The sequence below is a fragment of the Tachyglossus aculeatus genome, chromosome 21 (assembly GCF_015852505.1).
Source record: "Tachyglossus aculeatus isolate mTacAcu1 chromosome 21, mTacAcu1.pri, whole genome shotgun sequence".
Classification (NCBI taxonomy): domain Eukaryota; kingdom Metazoa; phylum Chordata; class Mammalia; order Monotremata; family Tachyglossidae; genus Tachyglossus; species Tachyglossus aculeatus.
Genome location: NC_052086.1, coordinates 77,193,964 through 77,217,198, shown reverse-complemented (window position 1 = coordinate 77,217,198; position 23,235 = coordinate 77,193,964). Strand labels below are relative to the sequence as shown.

At 45.3% G+C, this 23,235-nt stretch overlaps 1 protein-coding gene across 1 annotated transcript in view; it reads left to right on the top strand.

The window, feature by feature from the left end:
* ABAT (4-aminobutyrate aminotransferase) overlaps window positions 1–23,235 on the top strand; it is a 73,398-nt gene that overhangs the window by 39,499 nt on the left and 10,664 nt on the right. The window contains exons 7-14 of the mRNA XM_038762569.1: window positions 12,143–12,223; window positions 13,187–13,279; window positions 13,909–13,971; window positions 14,810–14,873; window positions 17,067–17,215; window positions 18,921–19,058; window positions 20,199–20,366; window positions 22,112–22,258. Of these exons, the coding sequence (XP_038618497.1) occupies window positions 12,143–12,223; window positions 13,187–13,279; window positions 13,909–13,971; window positions 14,810–14,873; window positions 17,067–17,215; window positions 18,921–19,058; window positions 20,199–20,366; window positions 22,112–22,258 (903 nt within the window). The remainder of the gene's footprint in view (window positions 1–12,142; window positions 12,224–13,186; window positions 13,280–13,908; window positions 13,972–14,809; window positions 14,874–17,066; window positions 17,216–18,920; window positions 19,059–20,198; window positions 20,367–22,111; window positions 22,259–23,235) is intronic.

Below are 23,235 nucleotides of genomic sequence, written 5' to 3'. Positions count from 1 at the left end.
CCAACAGTGGGCTCACAGTCTAAAAGGGGGAGACAAAGCCAAACATACTAACAAAAATATATATTTTTGTATATATATATATTTTTGTATATATATATGTATATGTATATATGTATATGTATATATATATATGTATACATTTTCAGCGTAGCCTAGTGGCAAGAGCACAGGCTGGGGAGTCAGAGGACATGAGTTCTAATCCCGGCTCTGCCATTTGTCTGCTGTGTGACCTTGGGCAAGCCACTGAACTTCCCTGTGCCTCAGTTACCTCATCTGTAAAATGGGGATGAAGACTGTGAGCCCCAAGTGGAACTACCTGATTACCTTGTATCTACCCTAGCACTCAGAACAGTGCTTGGCACATAGTAAGCCCTTAACAAATATCATAATTATTAGTAGGTGTTATACACATTTTCCTCTCTGCTGCTGCATCTCCTTTGTGCCTGGTTCCTTTCAGAAGAAACCAAAGTCTTTGTCAGTATTTCCAATGGGGGCTATTTTGGGCAAGACTGAAAGAGGTTTGTTTACTTTTGAAGAGCACTCCCGTTAACAGACTCTGTTCAGATCCCAGATGTCCTAGCAGTTAGTGCCAAATAAATCTGTCAGGAAACATTCAGAATGAAATTGCCATCTTGACTGTCTTTGGAGACTCCTAGTGAACAGTCCTTTCCTCCAGTTGTTCAGTGGCCGATCAGCCTGAGTTCTGAAGAACATTTGGAGCAGGAGCTGGTGATCGTTATTTCCAAGTTGACTCTGACCTGCAGGAGTGGAATCTACTCTATTAATTTTTTTTATGGTATCTGTTAAGCACTTACTATGTTGCAGGCACTGTTTTATGTGCTGGGGTGGATACGAGCTAATCGATTTGGACACAATCCCGAATGGGGCAGTCTTCATCCCCATTTTACAGATGTGGTAACTGAGGCACAGAGAAGTTCAGTGGCTTGCCCAAGGTCACGCAACATTGCAGGTGGTGGAGCCAGGATTAGAGCCCAGATCCTCTGGCTCCCAGGCCGAGCTCTTTCCACTGGGCCACGCTGCTTCGCAAACATCCTTCCCTTTTCGCTGCATATTTTTTAAACCTCTCAGAAAGGAGCGCTGAATAGGCCCTTAATTCATTTCAGAATGAAATAGATTATATGTGTTCTGTTCCTCTCTCCCCTTATTTTTACATTCGAACCGGAGAAGAAAAATTTCCTTGCTTCCTCAGTAACTGTGTAATAAATCCCACTCCCAAGCTGTCTAGGGTGCGGCTCTATCTTGGTTATTAATACAGGACCATGTGTCAGTGCTTCCTGAAGTATAGAACACTATACCGTAATGTGATGCGGTGGACAGATTCCGTTTTTAGGCCTGCAGTTGTGCAGTTGCTTAGGGCTGAGAGTGGTGCCACTGAAAGGTTGTCCATAGCTTTATGGCATAGGGCTCCCTCATTCAGCTTTGCCTCTCCCTTCTCAGTGGTGGGGGTGGGCTGCTCTCCTACTCCCACCCAATTTGCTCCTCTAATGTACCTCCATCAACCTCTCACCCGCGTCCCACCTCTGGCCTGGTGTGCCCTCCCACCTCATTATCTGACAGGTGATTACTCTCCCCCTCTTCAAAGTCTTATTGAAGGCACATCTCCTCTAAGAGGCCTTCCCTGACTAAGCCCTCCTTTTCTCTTCTCCCGCTCCCTTTATTCATCCTTCCCCCATCCCAGCCCCACAGCACTTATGTTCATATCTGTAATTTATGTATTTATATTAATGTCCATCCCCTCTAATAATGATAATAATTATGGTTTTGTTAAGCGCTTACTATGTGCCAAGCACTGTTCTCACACGGCTCAAAGTCTTCATCCCCACTTTACAGATAATGTAATCGATGCCCAGAAAAATGAAGTGACTTGCCCAAGGTGACACAGCAGATAAGTAGTGGAGCCAAGATTAGAACCCAAATCCGTCTGACTTCTAGGCCCATACTCTATTCACTAGGCTATGGTTTTTGTTAAGCGCTTACTGTGTGCCAAGCACTGTACTAAGCACTGTGTGAATATCACCTTGGAAGTGATAGGGCCAAGTGATGGGTAAATCATGACAAATCATGCGTTACTAACCTGGAGTCCAAGTTCCCACAGTCCTCTCCTCAACACTTCAGTGGAGAGAGTTGATCTCTGGTAGTCTCTCACTGAAGGAATGCATTGAGAAAATGGGATTGTGGAGCCTCTTTGATTTTACAAGTGATCAGATTCTTGAGAACACAGGTAGCTGTCAATCTGTGTGATTGTTTCCAGGAACAACCCAACATGTAATATGTCAAAATACCAGGTGCTAGAAATACCACACTGTAGGGTGGGGCAAAAAAACACATTTGAACACAAGGACTACTAAACTGCTCTCTTATTACAACGCAGCCTGCACACTCAGCTCCTCTAATGCCAACGTACTCGCTGTACCTCCATCTCGTCTATCTCGCTGCTCACTTCTTGCCTCTGGCCTGGAATACCCTCCCTCTTCATATCCAAGAGGCTATCGTTCTCCCCACTTTCAAAGCCTTGTTGAAGGCACATCTCCTCCAAGAGGCCTTCCCTAACTAAGCCCTCATTTCCTCTTTTCCCACTCCCTTTTGAATCATCCTGATTTGCTCCTTTTATTCACCCCTCATCCCCACTGCACGTCTGTACATATCTGTAATTTATTTATATTAATGTCTTTCTCCTATTCTAGACTATAGGCTCATTGTGGGTGGGAAATGTGCCTACCAACTCTATCCCAGCTCCCAAGTGCTTAGTACAGTGCTCCGCACATAGTAAGCACTCAATAAATATGATTGATTGATTAATTGGGGCTAACCAGTCCTTTTGCTCGTGGATATTATCCCCAGACCACAATCCATTTCCTCTAGTCTGTAAGCTCACTGTGGGCAGGGAATGCATCTGCCAAGTCTGTGACATCGTACTCTCCCAAGCATTTATTACGGTGCTCTGAACATAGAAAACACTCAGTAAATATCACTGATGATGATGATGATGATCTCCCCATTTGTGGCACACCTCATTGTTTTTTGCTCTAATGTAACAAGGATTAATTTACCCAGAAAGGCCAGCAGAAAGGCTACTAGTGATCTGGAAAATGAATGAATTGGGAAAATGACAATGGAAAGACTAAATTGACTGAAAATTATGGAACTCAGTTTCTCTGTGACTCCTCAAGTGTCAGTCAAGTGTCAGCATCAAGCGATGGATAATAATAATAATAACGATGATGATGATGATGGTAGCATTTATTAAACGCTCACCCTGTGTCCAGCACTGTTCTAAGCACTGAGACAGATACAAGTTAATCAGGTTGGACACAGTCTTGATCCCACTTGGGGTTCCCAGTCTAAACAGGAGGGAGAACACGTACTGAATCCCCAATTGACAGTTGAGGAAACTGAGGCACAGAGCAGTTGTGACTTGGCCAAGGGCACACAGCTAACAGGTTGCAGAGCTGGGATTAGAACCCAGGTCCTCTGAATCCCAGGCCCATGTTCTTCCCACTAGGCCATACTGTTTCTAACAGGCTCATAACAGGTACAAAAATTGTCTTTTCTGCTTGAAGATATTGTGGCTGATGTTGAGCATGTAGGTGGCTGAAAAAGCTGATGCGTGCCACCTCTGCCTGCACTCAGCTTGTTGATCTACTTTTGGCCTGGGTCTTTTTTGAAGTTCTTACCTCTTGGCCTCATGGTCAACGTCACATTTGCTTAATAAGAGACACCCTGGTTGGTTTTGCTGCCCTATGGATTAGTCTGTCTGCCCCTGATTGTTCCTAGAATTCCATTTCCATACCCCTCTGAGCTCATTACCTTCCCACCCAAACCCTGTCCTCCTCCTGTCTTTCACATCACTGTAGACAACGCCACTATCCTCCCTATCTCACAAGCCCGCAACCTTGGTGTTGTCCTCGACTCATCTCTCTCATTCCACCCACATATTCAATCTGTCACCAAATCCTGTCGGTTCTACCTTCACAGAATTGCTAAAATCTGCCCTTTCCTCTCCATCCATCTGCTCCCAGGCCAATCGAGCACTTATCCTATTCTGCCTTGACTGCCGCATCTGCCTCCTTGCTAACCTCCCAGCCCCCCGTCTCTCCCCACTCCAATCCGCGCTTCACTCTGCTGCATGGATCATTTATTAACAAAAACGTTCAGTCCATGTCTCTCCACTTGTCAAGAACCTCCGGTGGTTGCCCATACACCTCCGCATCCAACAAAAACTCCTTCCCATTGGCTTTAAACCAGTCCATCAGCTCTCCCCATCCTACCTCACCTCACTGATCTCCTACTCCAGCCCAGCCCACACACTCCGCTCCTCTAGCACCAGATTACTCATGGTACCCCAGTCTTGTCTACCTCTCCGCTGACCCCTTTCCCACTTCTTCCCCCTAGCCCGGAACTCCCTTCCCCTCCATATAAGCCAGACCACCACTCTCTGCATCTTCAAAGCATTATCAAGGTCACATCTTCTCCAAGAGGCCTTCCCCGATTAATCCCTCTTTTCCCCGGCTCCCTTTCATTCATTGTCGTATTTATTGAGCGCTTACTGTATGCAGAGCACTGCACTAAGTGCTTGGGAAGTACAACTTCTGCATCTTCTATGCACTTGCATTTGTGACCTTTGGATGTTTGCCCCACCTCCAACGCCACGGCACTTATGTTCATATCTTTAATTTATAGATTATAAATTACCTATTTATTCATATTAATGTCTGTCTTCTCCTTTAGACTGTAAGCTCATTATAGGCAGGGAACAGATCTGCAAATTCCGTTGTACTCTCCCAAGCACTCAGTGCAGTGTTCTGCACATAGTAAGTGCTCAGTAAACACCACTGTTTGACTGAAGTTCTGCTTCAGTGTGTCTTTAAAAAGGTTTCTTTTTGTGTATCCTTCGAATGGCCTCTCCATGATAGCTTGCCAATCTTCAGCTGCTTGGGTCCCCCGCTGTCCAAACGTTCAAACCACATGTGGTGAAAAAGAAACCAAATCTTCCAGGCTACTTGGTTGATAGATCATTTAAAGTGATGAAAAATATTCAAAAGAGCAGTACCTGCAGTCCAAAGAGTCTTTGGGGGTGGAGAGAACCAACAGTGGACTTTGTTAAAATGCCCATGAGAGCTCTTGGAGGAGCAGGAATAAGAGGTGGGAAATCAATCAATCACATTTATTGAGCGCTTACTCTGGGCAGAGCGCTGTACTGAATGCCATGTGGCCTAGAGAAGCAGCATGGCTTAGTGGATAGAGTCCGGGCCTGTGAGTCAGAAGGACCTGGGTTCTGATCCCAGCTCTACCACTTGTCTGCTGTGTGAGCTTGGGGAAGTCACTTAACTTCCCTGTGTCTTGATTACCTCATCAATTAAAAAAATGGGGATTAAGATTGTGAGGCCCATGTGGGACAGGGGATATGTCCAACCTGATTAACTTGTATCTACCTCAGTGCTTAGTACAGTGCCTGGCACATAGCCCTTAACAAGTACCATAAAAAAGTGCTTGGGAGAATACAATGTAACAACTGGTAGACCCGTTCCCTGCCCACAACGAGCTTACAGTCTAGCGAGAAAGATCATTGTATGAATGCTAATGCTGGATGTTTATAAAAGCCTTCTCTGACAGAAAGACAGTGACCTGCAATAAAGAAAGGCTGGCATATTGCCTCAGCAGAATGTAAAATGTCAGCCTGGCATGGCAATACTGGCATGGTCTACCTTGGCACAGTGGTAGCGTCCCTCCTGGGTCCCAGAGCTTACGGTGACTTCTGGAGGTGGGTAGGAGGAGGGAAAGAACAGGGACTGCTGAATCCTTCTGAATGGCAAGAGAAGAACTTGGAGAAAAATCTCTGTTGCTTGACACTGGAGAAGCAGTGTTGCCTAGTGGAAAGAGCACGGGCCTTGGAGTCCGACGGACCTGGGTTCCAATCCCCACTCTGCCACTTGTCTGCTGGGTGACCCTGGGCAAGTCATTTCGCTTCTGTGTTGCCTCAGCTACCTCATCTGTATAATGAGGATTAAGACTGTGAGCCTTATGTGGGACAGGGATTTTATCCAACCTGATTACCTTGTATCTACCCCAGCACTTAGAACAGTGCTTGGCCCATAGTAAGCGCTTCACAAAGACCGTAATTATTATCATTAAGGACCTGGGTTCTAATCCTGACTCGCTACTTGTCTGCTGTGTGACCTTGGCCAAATCGGCTCACTTCTGTGGTCCTCAGTCACCTCATCTGTAAAATGGGGATTAAGACGGTGAGCCCCATGTGAGACAGGGACTGTGTCCAACCTGTTTAGCTTGTATCTACCCCCAGCTCTTAGTACAGTGTCTGGCACTTAACAAATACCTTAAAAAATATTATATTAAAAAACCTGACACTTATTCCTTACTTAAATCCCAAGGTTCCCACCCCTCGGAATCCCTCTTGAACTTCCCTGAGCCGGTCGCAGTTCGTGGGCCAATCATTCGTTCAATCAGTGGTATTTATTGAGCACTTACTGTGGGCAGCACACTATACTAAGTGCTTGGAAGAGTATAATGCAGCGGTTGGTAGACATGTTCCCTGTCCGCAATGAGCTTACAGTTTAGAGGGGTCCTTCCCTGGTAGGTCACTCTGCTGAAATTCAGCCCTTTTGGGCCAATATCAGTTACAGATTTTCTTCTCTCCTGGAAGTCTTACTGCCTGTGCTCTGCCCCTCTTGCATCTGGTTTCTTTTCTCTCCCTTTGAAGCTCCAACTTCCTTGCCAAGTTCCTCCCCTCTAATTGATGTGTTCCAGCTGATATCACTGGGTTAATGACTGCCATCCTGCAAAAAATAGCTCTCCCTCCCAGAGGTGGCCTGAAGAGAGGGTAAATTGCAGTTCTGGAGCTTCCTGGAAGGGTCTGGAACTTTCCACCTATATATGTGAGTGCTGGACTATGTCACAGAGTTTTTCGGTTGTTGGTGGTGGTGTTTTTTTTATATTAGTTAAGCATTTACTATATGACAGGCATTGGACTTGGCCCTGGGGGCAGATACAAGCTAATCAGGTTGGATGCTGTCCATGTCCCATGTGGGGCTCCCCATTTTACAGATGAGGGAACTGAGGCCCAGAGAAGTGAAGTGACTTGCCCAAGATCACACAGCAGTCAAGTGGCAGAGTGAGGATTAGAGCCCACTGGCCCTAAGGCCCTAGGGCCCAGATAGCTCTAAGGGCTAACTGCATCACTGTAAAACACACGGGTTGCCCTCTAGGACCTTACAGTCTAAGGAGAGAGACAGTCATTAAAATAAATTACAGGTAGGTAGTACTACTTCTGAGTGGATAGAGCCCGGTCCTGGGAGTCAGAAGGACCTGCGTACTAATCCTGGTTCTGCCATAAGTCTGCTGTGTGACCTTGGGCAAATCATTTCACTTCTCTGGGCCTCAGTTGCCTCATCTGCAAAATGGGGATTAAGAGTGTGAATGCAATGTGGGACAGGGACCGTGCCCAAACTGAATGACTTGTATCTACCCCAGCGTTTAGAACAGCATCTAGTAAGCACTAGACAAGTATCATAATAATAATAATAATTATTATTATTAAGAGTGTGAGCCCCATGTGGGACAGGAATTGTGTCCAATCTGAATGGCTTGTATCTACCCTAGTACTTAGAACAGTGCTTGGCATATAGTAAGCAATTTAACCAGTACCATAATTATTATTATTGTTATTATTTTGAAGTTCTGGGGTAGATTCATTCATTCATTCGATCCTCGTGTCTCTCTCCGCTTCAATCCCCCCATCTTACCTCCTTCCCTTCCCCACAGCACCTGTATATATGTATATATGTTTGTACATATTTATTACTCTATTTATTTATTTATTTATTTTACTTGTACGTATCTATTCTATTTATTTTATTTTGTTAGTATGTTTGGTTTTGTTCTTTGTCTCCCCCTTTTAGACTGTGAGCCCAATGTTGGGTAGGGACTGTCTCTATATGTTGCCAATTTGTACATCCCAAGCGCTTAGTACAGTGCTCTGCACATAGTAAGCGCTCAATAAATACGATTGATAATTATGATGATTAAGAGTGTGAGTGCCATGTGGGACAGGGACTGTGCCCAAACTGAATGACTTGTATCCACCCCAGCGTTTAGAACTGCGTCTAGTAAGCACTTGACAAGTATCATAATAATAATAATAATAATTATTATTATTATTATTATTAAGAGTGTGAGCCCCATGTGGGACAGGAATTGTGTCCAATCTAATGGCTTGTATCTACCCTAGTGCTTAGAACAGTGCTTGGCATATAGTAAGCAATTTAACAAGTACCATAATTATTATTATTATTATTATTTTGAAGTTCTGGGATAGATTCATTCATTCATTCATTCGATGGTATTTACTGAGCACTTGTGTGCAGAGCACTGTACTTAGCGCTTGGGAAGTACAGTTCAGGAACAAACAGAGACAATCTCTGCCCACAACGGGCTCACAGTCCAGGAGGGGGGAAATGCACAGATCATTAAGGCACTCATCAGCTCTCTCCCTAACTACGCTCTTCTCCTATTACACCCCAGCTTGCACTCTTATTAATACAAGGTTATCATATCAGACACAGTCCCTATCCCACGTGGGGCTCACAATCTAAGCATATAGGAACTGCGAGTACATTGGCATTAGAGGAGTTAATTGTGTGGGCCGGGTTGCGGTCGGAGAGTAGGAAAGGGACTTCTTGAAGCCTCATCGTCAGGAATGTTGATGTATTGTTGCCATCTCTGGGGAAGCCCAGCGTCACTGTGGTGAGGATGAGCCGTGTGCATTCTTCAGAGGGACGGTATGTCAGGGCCCTATAGCGTCTGTGAGGGTTTATGGAAGACTGTGGTTTAATGGCTAGCTGCCAAGCTTAGGATCTCTTTAGCTTTAGCATCCCAGTTCTTATTGTACGTGTTCCCAAAAAACAGCATGGCCCAGTGGATAGAGCACGGACCTGGGAATCAAAGGACCTGGGTTCTAACCTCAGCTCTGCCGCTTGTCTGCTGTGTGACCTTGGCCAAGTCACTTCACTTCCCTGGGCCTCAGTTACCTCATCTGTAAAATGGGGATTAAGACCATGAGTCCCATGTGAGATGGATTGTGTCCAACTTGATTAGCTTTTCTATCTACCCTGGTACTTAGTACAGCGCCTGGCACATAGTAAGCACTTAAATACCATGGAAAAAAACCCAAAACTTGATTTACGTTCCTCCTCACAAGTGTCAGTAAACCTGGGCAGGATTACAAGGGAGTGCACAGTGGGCAGAGAACTTGGCCACCATGTTATGTCATACTCTCCCAAGCACTTAGTACAGTGCTCCTCACACAGTAAGCACTCAATAAATATGATCGTTGGATTGCAGTTTATTTTGCTACAAATTGCCCTTTAATCCCTGCATCATTTTCATCGAATTCGGTACCCAAATCTCAATGGCTTCCTGAAAGAGAAGACACCCTTCCATTGGAGAGATGGAGAGAGATGTCCAATGGAGAGACACCCTTCCATTTTGGTGGGAACAAATATTTCTTTGTTTTCATAAGGCTTCTGAGATGTTAGAGAGCTTCTTGCAACCGGGCTGGTTTTCCAGAAGCCTAACATTAATCTGCCTCGATCATTTGTGAGCCATTCCAATCTCTCACTGGCAAATCTGCCAGTGTTTCGGGTGAGGTTCGATCCACTTTCAGAGATCTGCACATCCGCTAGTTACATCTGCTGTGTCCTCCTCAAATCCATGAGATGCCATTGTTTAGATCTCAATACACTCCTGTTTGGATTTCCCTGAAACCTGGAGTGAAGACTGTAAGCTCGTTATAGGCAGGAAAGATGTCTGCTAATTCCGTTGCATTGTACGCTCCCAGTTTCTTAGTACAGTGCTCTAATGATGATAATCATGTATTTAAGTGCTAACTGTGTGACAGGCACTGGGGTAGATATAAGACTGGACACAGTCTCTATCCCACATAGGGCTCACAGTCTTCATCCCCATTTTACAGATGAGGTAACTGAAGTACAGATGAGCGAAGTGACTTACCAAAGGTCACACACACACAGCAGACAAGTGTCGTAGGCAGGATTAGAACCCAGGTCCTTCTGACTTCCAGGTAGTAAGTACTCACATAGTAAGCGATTGAATGAATGAATGAATAAGTGCTCAATAAATACCATTGATTGATTCATTTCCTGCCTCCCTCCATCATCCCCACCATACCAGCATCTCACGGACCCGTAAAAGGGAAACACCATCGGGGCTGTCGATTTTATTTGGTGACGCGGCTGAGGGCTGGAGTTTCATAGGAGTTGGAGGAGGTTGAAATTTTGTATTTTTTTATTATCTTTTAAAACTATGACGAACGCTCATTCTAAATCAGGGTCAGAAACCCCCTTTCCCTATCCCCCTCTTCCTCTCCCCTCCCGTCTCTAAGCCCCCTCCCCAAAGCCGGGGCCGGTGGGGGGGTGGTACCCCGTTTTCCCACTTCGTGCTCACCCAGCTGTGAAGTGGTGCTCTCTCACCCCGCTTTGGAAAGGGGAAGCAGCATGACCCAGTGGAAAGAGCTTGGGGGGTCACAGGATCTGGGTGCTAATCCCAGCTCTGCCAACTGCTTGCTGTGTGACCTTGGGCAAATCACTTCTCTGGGCCTCAGCTTCCTCAGCTGTAAACTGGGGATTAAATACCTGTTCTCCCTCAAACTTAGACCGTGAGGTTCATTCTGGACAGGAACCGTATCTTACCATATGCCTGCCCCAGTGCTTAGAACAGTGTTTGACACTGTTAAGTAAGCACTTAACAAATAGCATTTTAAAATCAGGAGTGGACCTGCATTTAGTAACATCAAGGGGTTCTGAACTGAAAGGGTTAGTCCTCTTTTATAGGGATTCCTGAATAGGCAGGTGAGTTAATTTTTCAGTTTGTACTTCACTTTTCTTTCAGTTTAAAAGGAAATCTGATTAACTACTAGGTGATGGTATTATACTCTCTGCAGGGGTGTCTGAATAGGCAGGTGAGTTTATTTTTCGGTTTATACTTGGCTTTTCATTCAGTTTAAATGGAAGCCCGGTTAACTATGAGGTGATGGTTTTATACTCCTTGCAGGGGTGTCTGAATTGGCAGGTGAGTTTATTTTTCGGTTTATACTTGGCTTTTCATTCAGTTTAAATGGAAGCCTGGTTAACTATGAGGTGATGGTTTTATACTCCTTGCAGGGGTGTCTGAATAGGCAGGTGAATTTAGTTTTCAGTCTGCATTTGGCTTTTCTTTCAGTTTAACAGGAAACCTGATAAACTGCTAGGTGATGGTATTATACTCTAGAAACAACTGCAAGGGACAACTTGGTAATGAACTTTCTGTCAAAAACAGTAAATCCTGACCCAGTGGATTCATGTGGTTTGGAAAATAAAGTGTGAGAAAATGGAATTGTCAAATTTCCCAAGTCAAAGCTGCCCTCAGAGATGATTAAGAAAGAGTGTGGCCTGTTGGAAAGAGCACAGGACTAAGCTCACTGTGGATAGCAAATGTGTTTACCAACTCTGTTATATTGTACTCTCCCAAGCACTTAGCACAGGGCTCTGCACATAGTAAGCACCCAATAAATACGGTTGATAGATTGACTGGAAGCTGGGAGACCTAGGTACTAATTCCAGCTTTGCCAATTGCCTGCTGTGTGACCTAGGGCAAGGGTCTTAACTTCTCTGGGTCTCAGTTTCTTCATTTGTAAAATTAGGATTAAACTTCTGTTCTCTCTCCTCCGCAGACTGTGACTGCCACGTGGGTCAGGGACTGTGTCTCAGCTGATTGTATAGTACCTAACCCACATTTAATACAGTACTTGGCACATATTAAGCACTTAACTGATGTGACAGTTGTTATTAGCATTGAAGCATTCATTCATTCAGTCATATTTATTGGACACTTACTGTGTGCAAAGCACTGTACTAAGCACTTGGGAAAGTACAACAGGAAGGCAAATAGTTTTCCATTTTGGGGTTAACATGAAAGCTGCAACCATTTCATTTACAAAACCTCTTCTCTGGACAAATGAGCAGTTAAAACATTTCTGATGGTTGGGTTGAAGATTTTAGGGTTAAAACTAGAAAAATGACGATTTTTCTCCCTGTTTTATTTTTTCCAGAGCACTTTTATCAACAGACCTGCCCTGGGAATCTTGCCCCCAGAAAATTTTCCTGACAAGCTCAAGGAATCCTTGCTTTCAGTGAGTAAAGTGTTGTATTTTTTAAATTTTTTTAAAGTGTATTGTTGTATTGTACACTCCCAAGTGCTTAGTGCAGTGCTCTGCACACAGAAAGCGCTCAATAAATATGACTGAGAAGCAGCGTGGCTCAATGGAAAGAGCCCGGGCTTTGGAGTCAGAGGTCATGGGTTCAAATCCCGGCTCTGCCAATTGTCAGCTGTGTGACTTTGGGCAAGTCATTCAACTTTTCTGTGCCTGTTACCTCATCTGTAAAATGGGAATTAAGACTGTGAGCCCACCCATGGGACAACCTGATCACCTTGTAACACTCCCCAGTGCTTAGAACAGCACATAGTAAGCGCTTAATAAATGCCATCATTATTATTATTATGATTGAATGAATGGTGGTGGTGGTGGTGGTGGTTGTGGCCACGGAACCAGAAATCTTTCAAAACTGTCAATAAAAGCCGACTTGCAAGGTGCCAACTGATGAAGAGGTGAGTGAAGAGGCTGACATATAAGAATGGTTCATTAACCTACTGGAGATGGCAGACAGGGCTGGTAGTCCAATAAAGCGCATGGGTTTGGCATCCACTCACAGATTTACTTGCCCTGTGGGAAAGACTCAGGTAGTGAGAAGCAGCGTGGGATACTGCACAAGCCTGGGAGTCAGAAGGTCTTGGGTTCTAATCCCGGCCCCTCCACTTGTCTGCTGTGTGACCTTGGTCAAGTCACTTCACTTCTCTGTGCCTCAGTTCCTTCATCTGTAGAATGGGGATTGAAACTGTGAGCCCCGCGTGGGACAGGGACTGTGTCCAACTCAATCAACTTGTATCCACCCCAGCGCTCAGTACAGTGCTTGGCACATAGTAAGCGCTCAACAGATACCACAGTTATTATCATTAGTGGGGAAAACAAGTGTTTGGGGTTTATTTTCCCCCCACGATCAGCGGTCACATCTCAGTTTGTCTGGGTCTTTCCCAGGTGGCACCCAAAGGGCTATCCCAGATCGTCACCATGGCCTGTGGATCCTGCTCCAATGAAAATGCCTTCAAAACCATATTCATGTGGTACAGGGTAAGTTACACACAAACACACACCCCTGCCTAGGAGAGACAGGGACCAGGTCTTATTCTCACCTTTGTATTCTTTTTCAGCAGTTAGCAGAGTGCTCTGCACGCGGTAAGTGCTTAATAAATACTATTGCTACTGCCTAGGAGCTCATCCAGACCTCAATCCCAGTCCCTAGTTTGTCAAACCTGCCCGTGTCCCAAACATGTCCCAGAAAGGCTGCTTCCAACATGGCCTAGTGGTAGGAGCAAAGGACTGAGATTTGGAAGAAGTAGGTTCTAATCCTGGTTCTGTTACTTACCAGCTGGGTGACCTTGGACAAGTCACTCTATTTCTCTGTGCCTGAGTTTCCTCATTTGTAAATTGGGAATTCAGTACCTGTCCCACCTCCCCCTTAAGCTGTGAATCCCATGTCGGGCAGGGACTGTGTCCAACCAACCTGATGTGCTGGACACATAAAACCACTTAACGAGTGTTAGAATGCTTATTGTTAGAGACCTGAAGAAACTCTTGAGTCCCCTTCTGAAATCACCAGCTGTGTAGTGGGGTGATGTTACAGCTCACCAGCCTCAACTTCCAGAGACCCTTCGGTTTGCACTGGGGGCTCAAATCCTTTTTAATTTTTCTTTTTTCAGAACAAGGAGAGGGGTCATGGTAGTGCCACCAAGGAGGAGCTAGAGTCCTGCATGATTAACCAGGTAACTGGAGCTGGGCTCTTCCCACTCTCAGGCAATTTCTGAATTGAATCAGGAATTTAGGATTTGCCAGATGACCTCTAAATGTTTCTTCCTGAAAGGTCACATGCTACCGAATTCAGCAGAGGTGTTTTCCTGTAGAGAAATGAACCCTCTTAAGTTAGAAAAGTATGTCCTGATTCTCGAGATTTCGTCTCCTTTCTCCCCCCACCCTTCTCTCCTCTCTCCCCTTCAGTCTTTATCTTATGTACTCGATTATTTCCTGCTAGCTGTAACTTATATTAGTGTGTCAGTCTCCCGGTCTTACACTGTAAGCTCCTTGAGGGCAGGGATGGTGTTTAGCAATTCTGTTATCCTTTCCCAAGCACTTAATCCAGTGCTCTGCACACAGTAGGCACTCAATAAATCTCATTGATTGGGAGGTTAAAACAACCCTTCAAGGCTTTGGTATCTTTCCAAGCCTAATGCCCATTGTTTGGTTCCGTTGAATGCCACTCGGAAAACTGCTTTGGAGAGAAGACATTCTTCCATCTAGCAGCAGCTTAGAAGTCAGAGGACCTGGGTTCTAATTCCAGCTCTGTCACTTGTCTGCTGCGTAACCTTGGACAAGTCAGTTTGCTTCTCCTTGCCTATTACCTCATCAGTAAAATGGGAATGAAGACTGTGAGCCCCATGTGGGTCATGGACTGTGTCCAACCTGTTTACCTCATATCTACCCCAGCACCTAGTGCAGTGCCTGGTCCATAGTAGACACTTAACAAATACCACAGTTACTATTATTATTATTATTATTATCTAGTTGAGCTTGGTTCATTGCCTTATAGCTCTCTCCTGGTTACAGCCCCCAGGTTGCCCAGACTACAGTATTCTTTCCTTCATGGGTGCATTCCACGGGAGGACTTTCGGTAAGGAAATCTCCTTTATTTGGTTCTAAGTTGGTTCTTAAAATTTTGCAGAGAAAGACAATAGTTAAATGGGAACGAGACCTCAATTTGCGACATTCTAGCACAACCTGCTCAGGTCTTCCCCATTTCTCTTTGTATAGGTTCACCCCTAAACCACAGTGGGGAGTCTGGGGGACATCTCCTGCCCCAACCCTTTGATTTATTTATTTATATTAATGTGTGTCTCCCCCGTCTAGAATGTTGCCGATTTGTACTTCCCAAGCGCTTAGTACAGTGCTCTGCACACTGTAATGCTCAATAAATGCGATTGAGTGAATAAACTGGTTGTGGGCAGGGAATATGTCAGTTATACTGTTCTGTTGTACTCACCCAAGTGCTTAGTACAATGCTCCGCACACAGTAAGTGCTCAATAAGTATGATTGATGGGCTAACTGATCATGTTTGGTCATGTGCTTGGTGATGAAATTCAAGATTATATGTCCCTACAATTTAGGGACACCCAAACTCTTCTATGATTGATACCTGAGTTGGAAAAAACTGCTCCAGTAGACACCTGTTCCCTCTTAAACCTTCTCCCTTATCACTGTTTATGACCCTACTGCCCTCTGCCTTATACCTCTCATATTCAGTTGGCCTCTAAATCTTGTTAATTCCTCCTTTAGAATATATCACAATTTCATCCCTTCTTTCCTGCCCCTATACCCACCACCTCAGTCTAAACTCTGGCATAACCCTAAGGGATTACTGCAACAGTGTGCAATTATTGAGATTATTGAGAAGCAACATGGCCCACTCATTCATTCAATTGTATTTGTTGAGCACTTACTGTGTACAAAGTACTTTACTAAGTGCTTGGGAAAGTACAAAGCAACAACCAGGCCCAGCGGGTAGAGCTCGGTCCTGGAACTCAGAAGGACCTGGGTTCTAATTCCAGCTCCACCAGTAGTCTGCTGTGTGACCTTGGATGAGTCATGTAACTTCCCTGGGCCTCAGTTACCTCAAATATATAATGGGGATTAAGACTGTGAGCCCTATGTGGGGCATGGATTGTATCCAAACTGATTACCTTGTATCTACCCCTAACCCTTAGAACAGTGCGATGATTGATTGAATGAATGAATGAATGAATGAATGAAAAAAGCTTAACAAGTACTGTCGAAAGAAAAATTTAAATAAAAAACCCTAGCCTCCTTACTGCTCTCCCTACCTCCAACCTCTTCTCCCTGACATCTTCAAATTCCATTCAGGACAGAACATCTACCACCTCAGAAATCTCCAATGATTTTCCTATTTCTGTTCCTATTCCTATTCCTATTTCTGCCAGCATTAGACCATTAAACCTATTTCTTCTCACATCAAAACTAACCTTTGGCTTCAAGGCTCCCTATCTGCTGCTTTCCTCCCAAGATAACCATCTAACTGTGCTCCTCCCTCATGACTCTCCAGTCTTCAGCCTATTCCACTTATCTTGTAATTTGGCATGGAACTCTTTCCGCACCTTCAAAATCTCCTGAAAAGGCCCCTCTTTCCCAAAAGCATTCCCTAACTAATCACCTGTTTTCCTGGTATCATCCTTTCTTAGTAGGTATGGGCATATCTCTTTATTTAATTGCATATTCTTGCTTTTGTCTTTCATTTCTATGCTCTTACTCTTTAGTGTCTATTTGGAAATCATATCCACTTTTCTTCCCCATTAAACGGTAAACTACTCGAGGGCAGAGACTAAGCTTTTTGCTTCTGTTCTATGTTCTAGAGAAGTAGCATGACATAGTGTATAGAGCACAGGCCTGGGAGTTAGAAGGTCATAAATTCTAATCCCAGCTCTGCCACTTGTCTGCTGTTTGACCCTGGTCAAGTCACTTCACTTTCTCTGGACCTCAGTTATCTCATCTGTAAAATGAAGATTGAGACTGTGAGCCCGAACAGGGACTGTGTCCAGCCTGATTTGCCTGTATCCACCCCAGTGCTTAGTACAGTGTCTGGCACACCATAAGCATTTCAATGCTATCATTATTATTATTATTATTATTATTATTATTATTCTCAAATGCTTCACCCAGGACTTCACCTGCAGCAAATGCTTCATAAATACTGTTGATAACCTCGATTTATTTGTTATTCTCGTTTGTTAAACATATGTTCTTCTCAATTCTCCAAGCTCTGGGGTCTGATTCTTGTTTTTCGGTGTCTAGGTTGCTTAGCTACCACTCACTCAAAACCCATTCACAAGCTAGACATCCCCTCCTTGGACTGGCCAATTGCTCCTTTTCCCCGGCTGAAGTACCCCCTGGAAGATTTTGTGAAAGAGAATCAACAGGAGGAAGCTCGCTGTTTGGAAGAGGTAACAACAGTGTTTCTGAAATTCTCCTCTCCCCAGCCCTCCCTCCCCACTGAGCCTCTGCCCTAGCATAGCCCTAGCAAAGTCGTGTTTGCTGAGTAAAGCGGATGAGGAAGTGAAAAGACCATTTGGGGAATTAAGTAACTTTCAGGGGAGGAGTTCTAAGAAATCAGCACAGAATCACAGCAAAGCAGGCTGATAGGGAAAGAGCTGTTCACAAGCTTCTGATTTTGTAAAGGAATCCACTTTCCAGGCTGCAGTGGGTCAACAAGAAAAGTTGATGGTTTAAAAATAAGCATGTGGATTGGTTTTTAATGTAATGGACTTTGTGCCCTGCCCCAGTTAGGTGGAGAGGGTGGAAGAGGAGGAGGAGGAGGAGGACAGAAGAACACAGGGGAGTCACCAGGGGATCATGCCATGTAGCAAAGGTTAAGAAAGCTGAAGGAAGTGAATGGTGCCCTGACTGGAACCTCCTACCATCCCAGGAAGTCCTTTTCCACGCTCTCTCTGAAGATGATATGCATGTGGGGGCCTTCTATTAACAGTTGAGAGAAGGGGAGGGGAAGAGGGAAGGACAGGGTTGTGCTCTGACTCACCTCAGAACTGGAACGTGAACATGGGGAGGTGAAGCTGGGCAAGGTGTCCTTACCCAGAATAGGGTTTTTTTCTTGTTTTTTTTTTGTTTTTTATGATTTTTTTAAGCACTATGTTCCAGGCACTGTACTAAGCTCCAGATAATTGGTCCTGTCCAACATTGGGCTCACAGTCTTAATCCCCATTGTACAAATGAGGAGACTGAGGCCCAGAGAAGTGAAATGACTTGCCCAAGGTCACACATAGCTGACAAATGGCAGAGCTGGGATTAGAACCCCGGTCCTCTGACTCACAGGCTGTGCTCTATCCGCTAGGCCATGCTGCTTCTCTATTAGTTATTAGTAAAAACAGCTTTAGTAAAACCAGATTATAGTGACGATATTGGCCCTCTTGTAGGAATGGACTCCAGGGTTATGAATCTGGTCTCCAAAAATCCTCATTTTATGTGTTCCCAAGACCAGAGTTCCTCACAAAGGGGGCCGGCCATTAGCTGGCCATTCATTCAGTTTTATGCTGGACAGTTCAGTTTTCCACTGGTCTGTCTTCTATCTGGTACTGGTCTGTCTGACACTTATATGTTCATTTTGTTTTTTAATCTATAGCACAGAATCTTTAGCCTTTCCTTTTATTTTCAATGATATTTTCAAAGTGCTTATTATGTGCCAGGTACTATACTAAGCGCGAGATAATTGGGTTGGACACAGTCCCTGTCCCAAATTTGGCTCACAGTCTTAATCCCCATTTTACAGATGAGGAGACTGAGGCCCAGAGAAATGAAGTGACTAGCCCAAGTCACACAGCAGACCAAGTGGTGGAGCCGGGATTTGAATTTAGGTTCCTCTCAATCCCAAGCCCGTGCTCTATCCACTAGGCCACACACTGCTTTTCTTCTGCCTTCTGCCACAGCTCACAATTGGCCTGGGCGGAGAATACAAAAGGCTCAGGGGAAGGGTGCCTGCCGGAAAAATGGTCTAGGGATCGTGCAAAATCAGCGTATTTCCCCCGAAGACCCTCGAGACATCATCCGGCATTCATAAGGGCCAGTGATGGGCCCCTTGGGCCCCTGCAGGAAGCAGACAATAGCCCCTCTCCCCCCTCTCTGACTTACTTACAGGTGGAAGATCTGATCGTGAAGTACCGGAAGAAGAAGAGGACCGTGGCTGGCATAATCGTCGAGCCGATTCAGTCGGAAGGCGGGGACAACCACGCTTCTGATGATTTCTTTAAGAAGCTGAGAGATATTGCCAGGAAGGTCAGTGAAGTCTAGTTGGGGAGATGGACATTAAAAGAAACAAATGACAGACAGGGGAAGCAGCAGAGGGCAAGGACGTGGATGGAGGTTGAGGGAGCATCACAGCGTTTAGGGAGCAAGTGCAGAGGGGGTGAAGAAAGGAGGGTGAATAGGGTAGGTGGGTGAGAGGTTAGTAAGGGAAGGCTTCTTGGAGGACTGATTTTAGTAGACCTTAAAAATCCGGAAGGCTTCCCAAATTTGTGTGCAGAAAAATGCCAAAGAGATCAAAGTGTCCATGAAGAAACCTCACCTTTTGATAACTTTGGTGACCACACCCTGCTTATTCTAGGCAGACAGATGCAGGATAATCAATCAATCGATGGTATTTATTGAATGCTTACTATGTGTAGGACACTGTACTGAGCTCCTGAGAGAGTACAATATAACAGAGACGGCAGACACGATCTCCATCTGTAACAAGCGTACGGTCTAGAGGTGGAGGCAGACGTTAATATAAATAAATAAATTGTGGATATGTACATAAGTGCCATGGGACTGAGGAAGGGGTGAATAAAAGGTGCAAATTCAAGTTCAAAGACAATGCAGAAGGGAGTGGGAGAAGAGGAAACGAAGGCTTAGTTTGGGAAGGCCTCTTGCAGGAGGTGTGCCTTCAATAAGGCTTGGAAGGTGGGGAAAGTACTTGTCTGTTGGAGTTGAGGAGGGAGGGCGTTCCAGGCCAGAGGCAGGAAATGGGCGAGAGGTTGGTGGCGAGATAGATGAGATGGAGGTACAGTGAGTAGGTTGGCATTAGATGAGCAAAGTGTGCAGTCTGGATTGTAGTAGGAAGTCAGGATAGTAAGGTAGGAGGGGGCAAGCTGATTAAGTGTTTTAAGCCGACGATCAGGAGTTTCTGTTTGATGAAGAGGTGAATGTTTGGGAGAGGACGGTAGAACAATAAATGGCACATTCCCTGCCCACAAGGAGCCTACAGTCTAGAGAACAAGCAGCTCAGGGATGACCTCAACTTTTCCGTTTGGAGACGTGGGCCCCGGCAGGGCTGGCTCTTGCTGCTGGGAAATGTTGCTTTCTACCATAAATGATTTTCCTCAACTATTGAGACACCTCTGTCCGGCTGAGCACATTGGGTTTCTCTCCAAGCAGCATGGCTGTGCCTTTTTGGTCGATGAGGTGCAGACCGGAGGCGGCTGCACTGGGAAGTTCTGGGCCCATGAGCACTGGGGCTTGGACGACCCGGCCGACGTGGTCTCCTTCAGCAAGAAGATGATGACCGGAGGCTTCTTTCACAAGGAGGAGTTCCGGCCCAATGCTGTGAGTAATGGTGCTGTTGATGGTATTTGTTGAGCCCTTATTATGCGCCAAGCACTATCCTAAGTACCGGGGTAGATACAAGGTCATCAGGTTGGACACAGTCCCTGTCCCACATGGGGCTTATGGGCTTAATCCCCATTTTACAGGTGAGGTAACTGAAGCCCAGAGAAGTGAAGTGACTTACCCAAGGAGTACTGGAGGGAGGCCCATTTTCTGTAGGCCTAGCCTGCCTGGAGAGAAAAAGGGAGGAGGGTGACGAAAGGTGACCCGTTTCCAAACAGGGTCGTTAAATACAGGAGGGCTACTTTTGAGTGGACTACACCAGTGGGAATTCTAGCGACAACAGTGCTCTATGAAGAGACAGTGTGTTTGGGAATGATTTTTTGGGGTGTTTGTGTGTGTGTGTGTGTGTGTGTGTGTGTGTGTGTGTGTGTGTGTGTGTGTGTGTGGCACAGGAGCTGATCCACTGCAGTTTCAGAAATAAGGTCGGGTTAGTGTCTCTCACCGGATTAATTGGGTTGGAGTAGCATCTTTAGCTGGATTAATCCGGTCACGGATGATGACTGCTTGTTGAGCTTTTAGTGGGGAAATGAGAGGTCAGTCCCTAGCATGAGGAGGGATGTCCAGGAGGCCAGCCAACACACTGTACCTCCAGGCAACCTTGGTAACAGTAATAATTATGGTACTTGTCCAACGCTTATTATGTGCAAGGCACTGTATTAAGAGCTGGGGCAACAAGACTGGGCTGGGCAGGCCTTTGTTTGAGCCCAGGAATGGTCATAAATGCCAAATCAGGTCAATTTACCCCGTTCAGCAAGATCCCTTGTTGGCTCCTCTTGCCCTGGAGTGATATCTAACCCCACACATTGAAGGACTCCAAAGACATTGGGCGGTAGAGGAGTATCTCTCCAGAGGAAACAGCAGAGTCCTGAGTCTATGCCTTGGGATGAGCGCCTATCGCTAGGTCTGGATAGGAGTCCTAATTCTGACAGTCTAAGCCAGACCACACTGTACTAAGCACTGGGGTAGATACAAGATAATCAGGTCCCACATGGGGATCACAACCCAAGTAAGAGGAAGAGCAGGTATTGGATCCCCATTTTGCAGATGAGGGATCTGAAGTACAGAGAAGTGAAGTGACTTGCCCAGAGTTACGCAGCAGGAATGTGGCAGAGCTGGGATTAAAATTTATGTCCTCTGACTCCCGGCTCATGCTCTTTCCATTAGGCCACACTGCTTCTCATAAAAAAGCTGGTCATGCAATGGCTCGGTAATAATAATAACAATAATAATACTTGTTAGGTGCTTACTTGTGCTAAGCACTGGGGTAGGTACAAGGTAATCAATTTGGGCACAGTCCCTGTCCCACATGGGGCTGTAGTCTAGATAGGATGGAGTAGGATTTAATCTCCAGTTTATAAAGGAGAAAACTGAGTCTCAGAAAACCAAAGTGACTGGCCCAAGGTCACACGGCAGGCAAGTGGAAGAACCAGGATTCGAAAAGACTCCCAGGCCCGAGCTCTATCCACTAGACAACACTGTTTCCCAGCTCAAGTTCTCTCAGCACTCAGAATAGATTCTCCGAGCTACCCGCCCAAGGCGAATATCCTTCATCCCATTTTGGTTTTACGTTTTCTGGTGGGGGAGTCAAGAAATGCCTCAGGTTTCCTTCAGGTCAGGGCAGGGTTGTTGGTTGAGTTCAATCTTCCCAAGCAGTTCCTTATCCTCTCTCCCTTTTCTTTAAGCCTTTTCGAATTTTTAATACTTGGCTTGGAGACCCTTCCAAGAATCTGCTGCTTGCTGAAGTCATCAACGTCATTAAAAGGGAGGACCTCCTGAATAACGCGGTCCATGCAGGGAAAGCGTTGTTGACCGGGCTCCTGGATTTGCAGGTAATGCTTTAGAAGATGCAATGCCGGAGGCCTGAGGCCTTGTGTGACCTGGGGCAAGTCACTTCACTTCTCTGGGCCTCAGTTACCTCATCTGGAAAATGTGGATTGAGATTGTGAGCCCCATGTGGAACAGGAACTGTGTCCAACTTGATTTGCTTGTATCCACCACACCACTTTGTATATTGTCTGTAACATAGTAAGTATTTAACAAATACCATCATTATTATTATCCCCAGCTGAAATGAGGAATGGGAACTTTGAGTTGGATCTTTCTCATCTGGCTATAATAATAATAATAATAATGGCATTTATTAAGCACTTACTGTGTGCAAAGCACTGTTCTAAGCGCTGGAGAAGTTACAAAGTGATCAGGTTGTCCCATGGGGGGCTCGCAGTCTTAATCCCCATTTTAAAGATGAGGTAACTGAGGCAGAGAGAAGTTAAGTGACTTGCCCAAAGTCACACAGCTGACAATTGGCAGTGGAGCAAAGAAGAACACAGTCTGGGAAGCTATCTTGCCATTTGTGCCAGAAACAGAGGAGGGAAATAATTAATCTTGCCAATGTTTACCGATAGTCATTCATTCATTCAACTGTATTTATGGAGCACTTACTGTGTGCAGAGCACTAAACTAAGCACTTGGGAAAGTTCAGTACAACAATAAACAGTGACATTCCCTGTCCACAACAAGCTCACAGTCTAGAGGCAGGGAGACTGACATCAGTACAAATAAATAAATTAGAGATATGTACATGAGTGATGTGGGGCTGGGATTGGGGAAGAGCAAAGGAAGCAAGTCAGGGTGACACAAAAGGGAATGGGAGATGAGGAAAGGTGGGACTTAGTCTCGGAAGGCTTTTTGGAGGAGTTGTGCCTTCAATGAGGCTTTGAAGTGGGGGATAGAAATTGTCAGATTTGAGGAGAGAGCGCGATCCAGGCCAGAGGCAGGAAGTGGGCTAGGGTTCGGTGGTGAGATA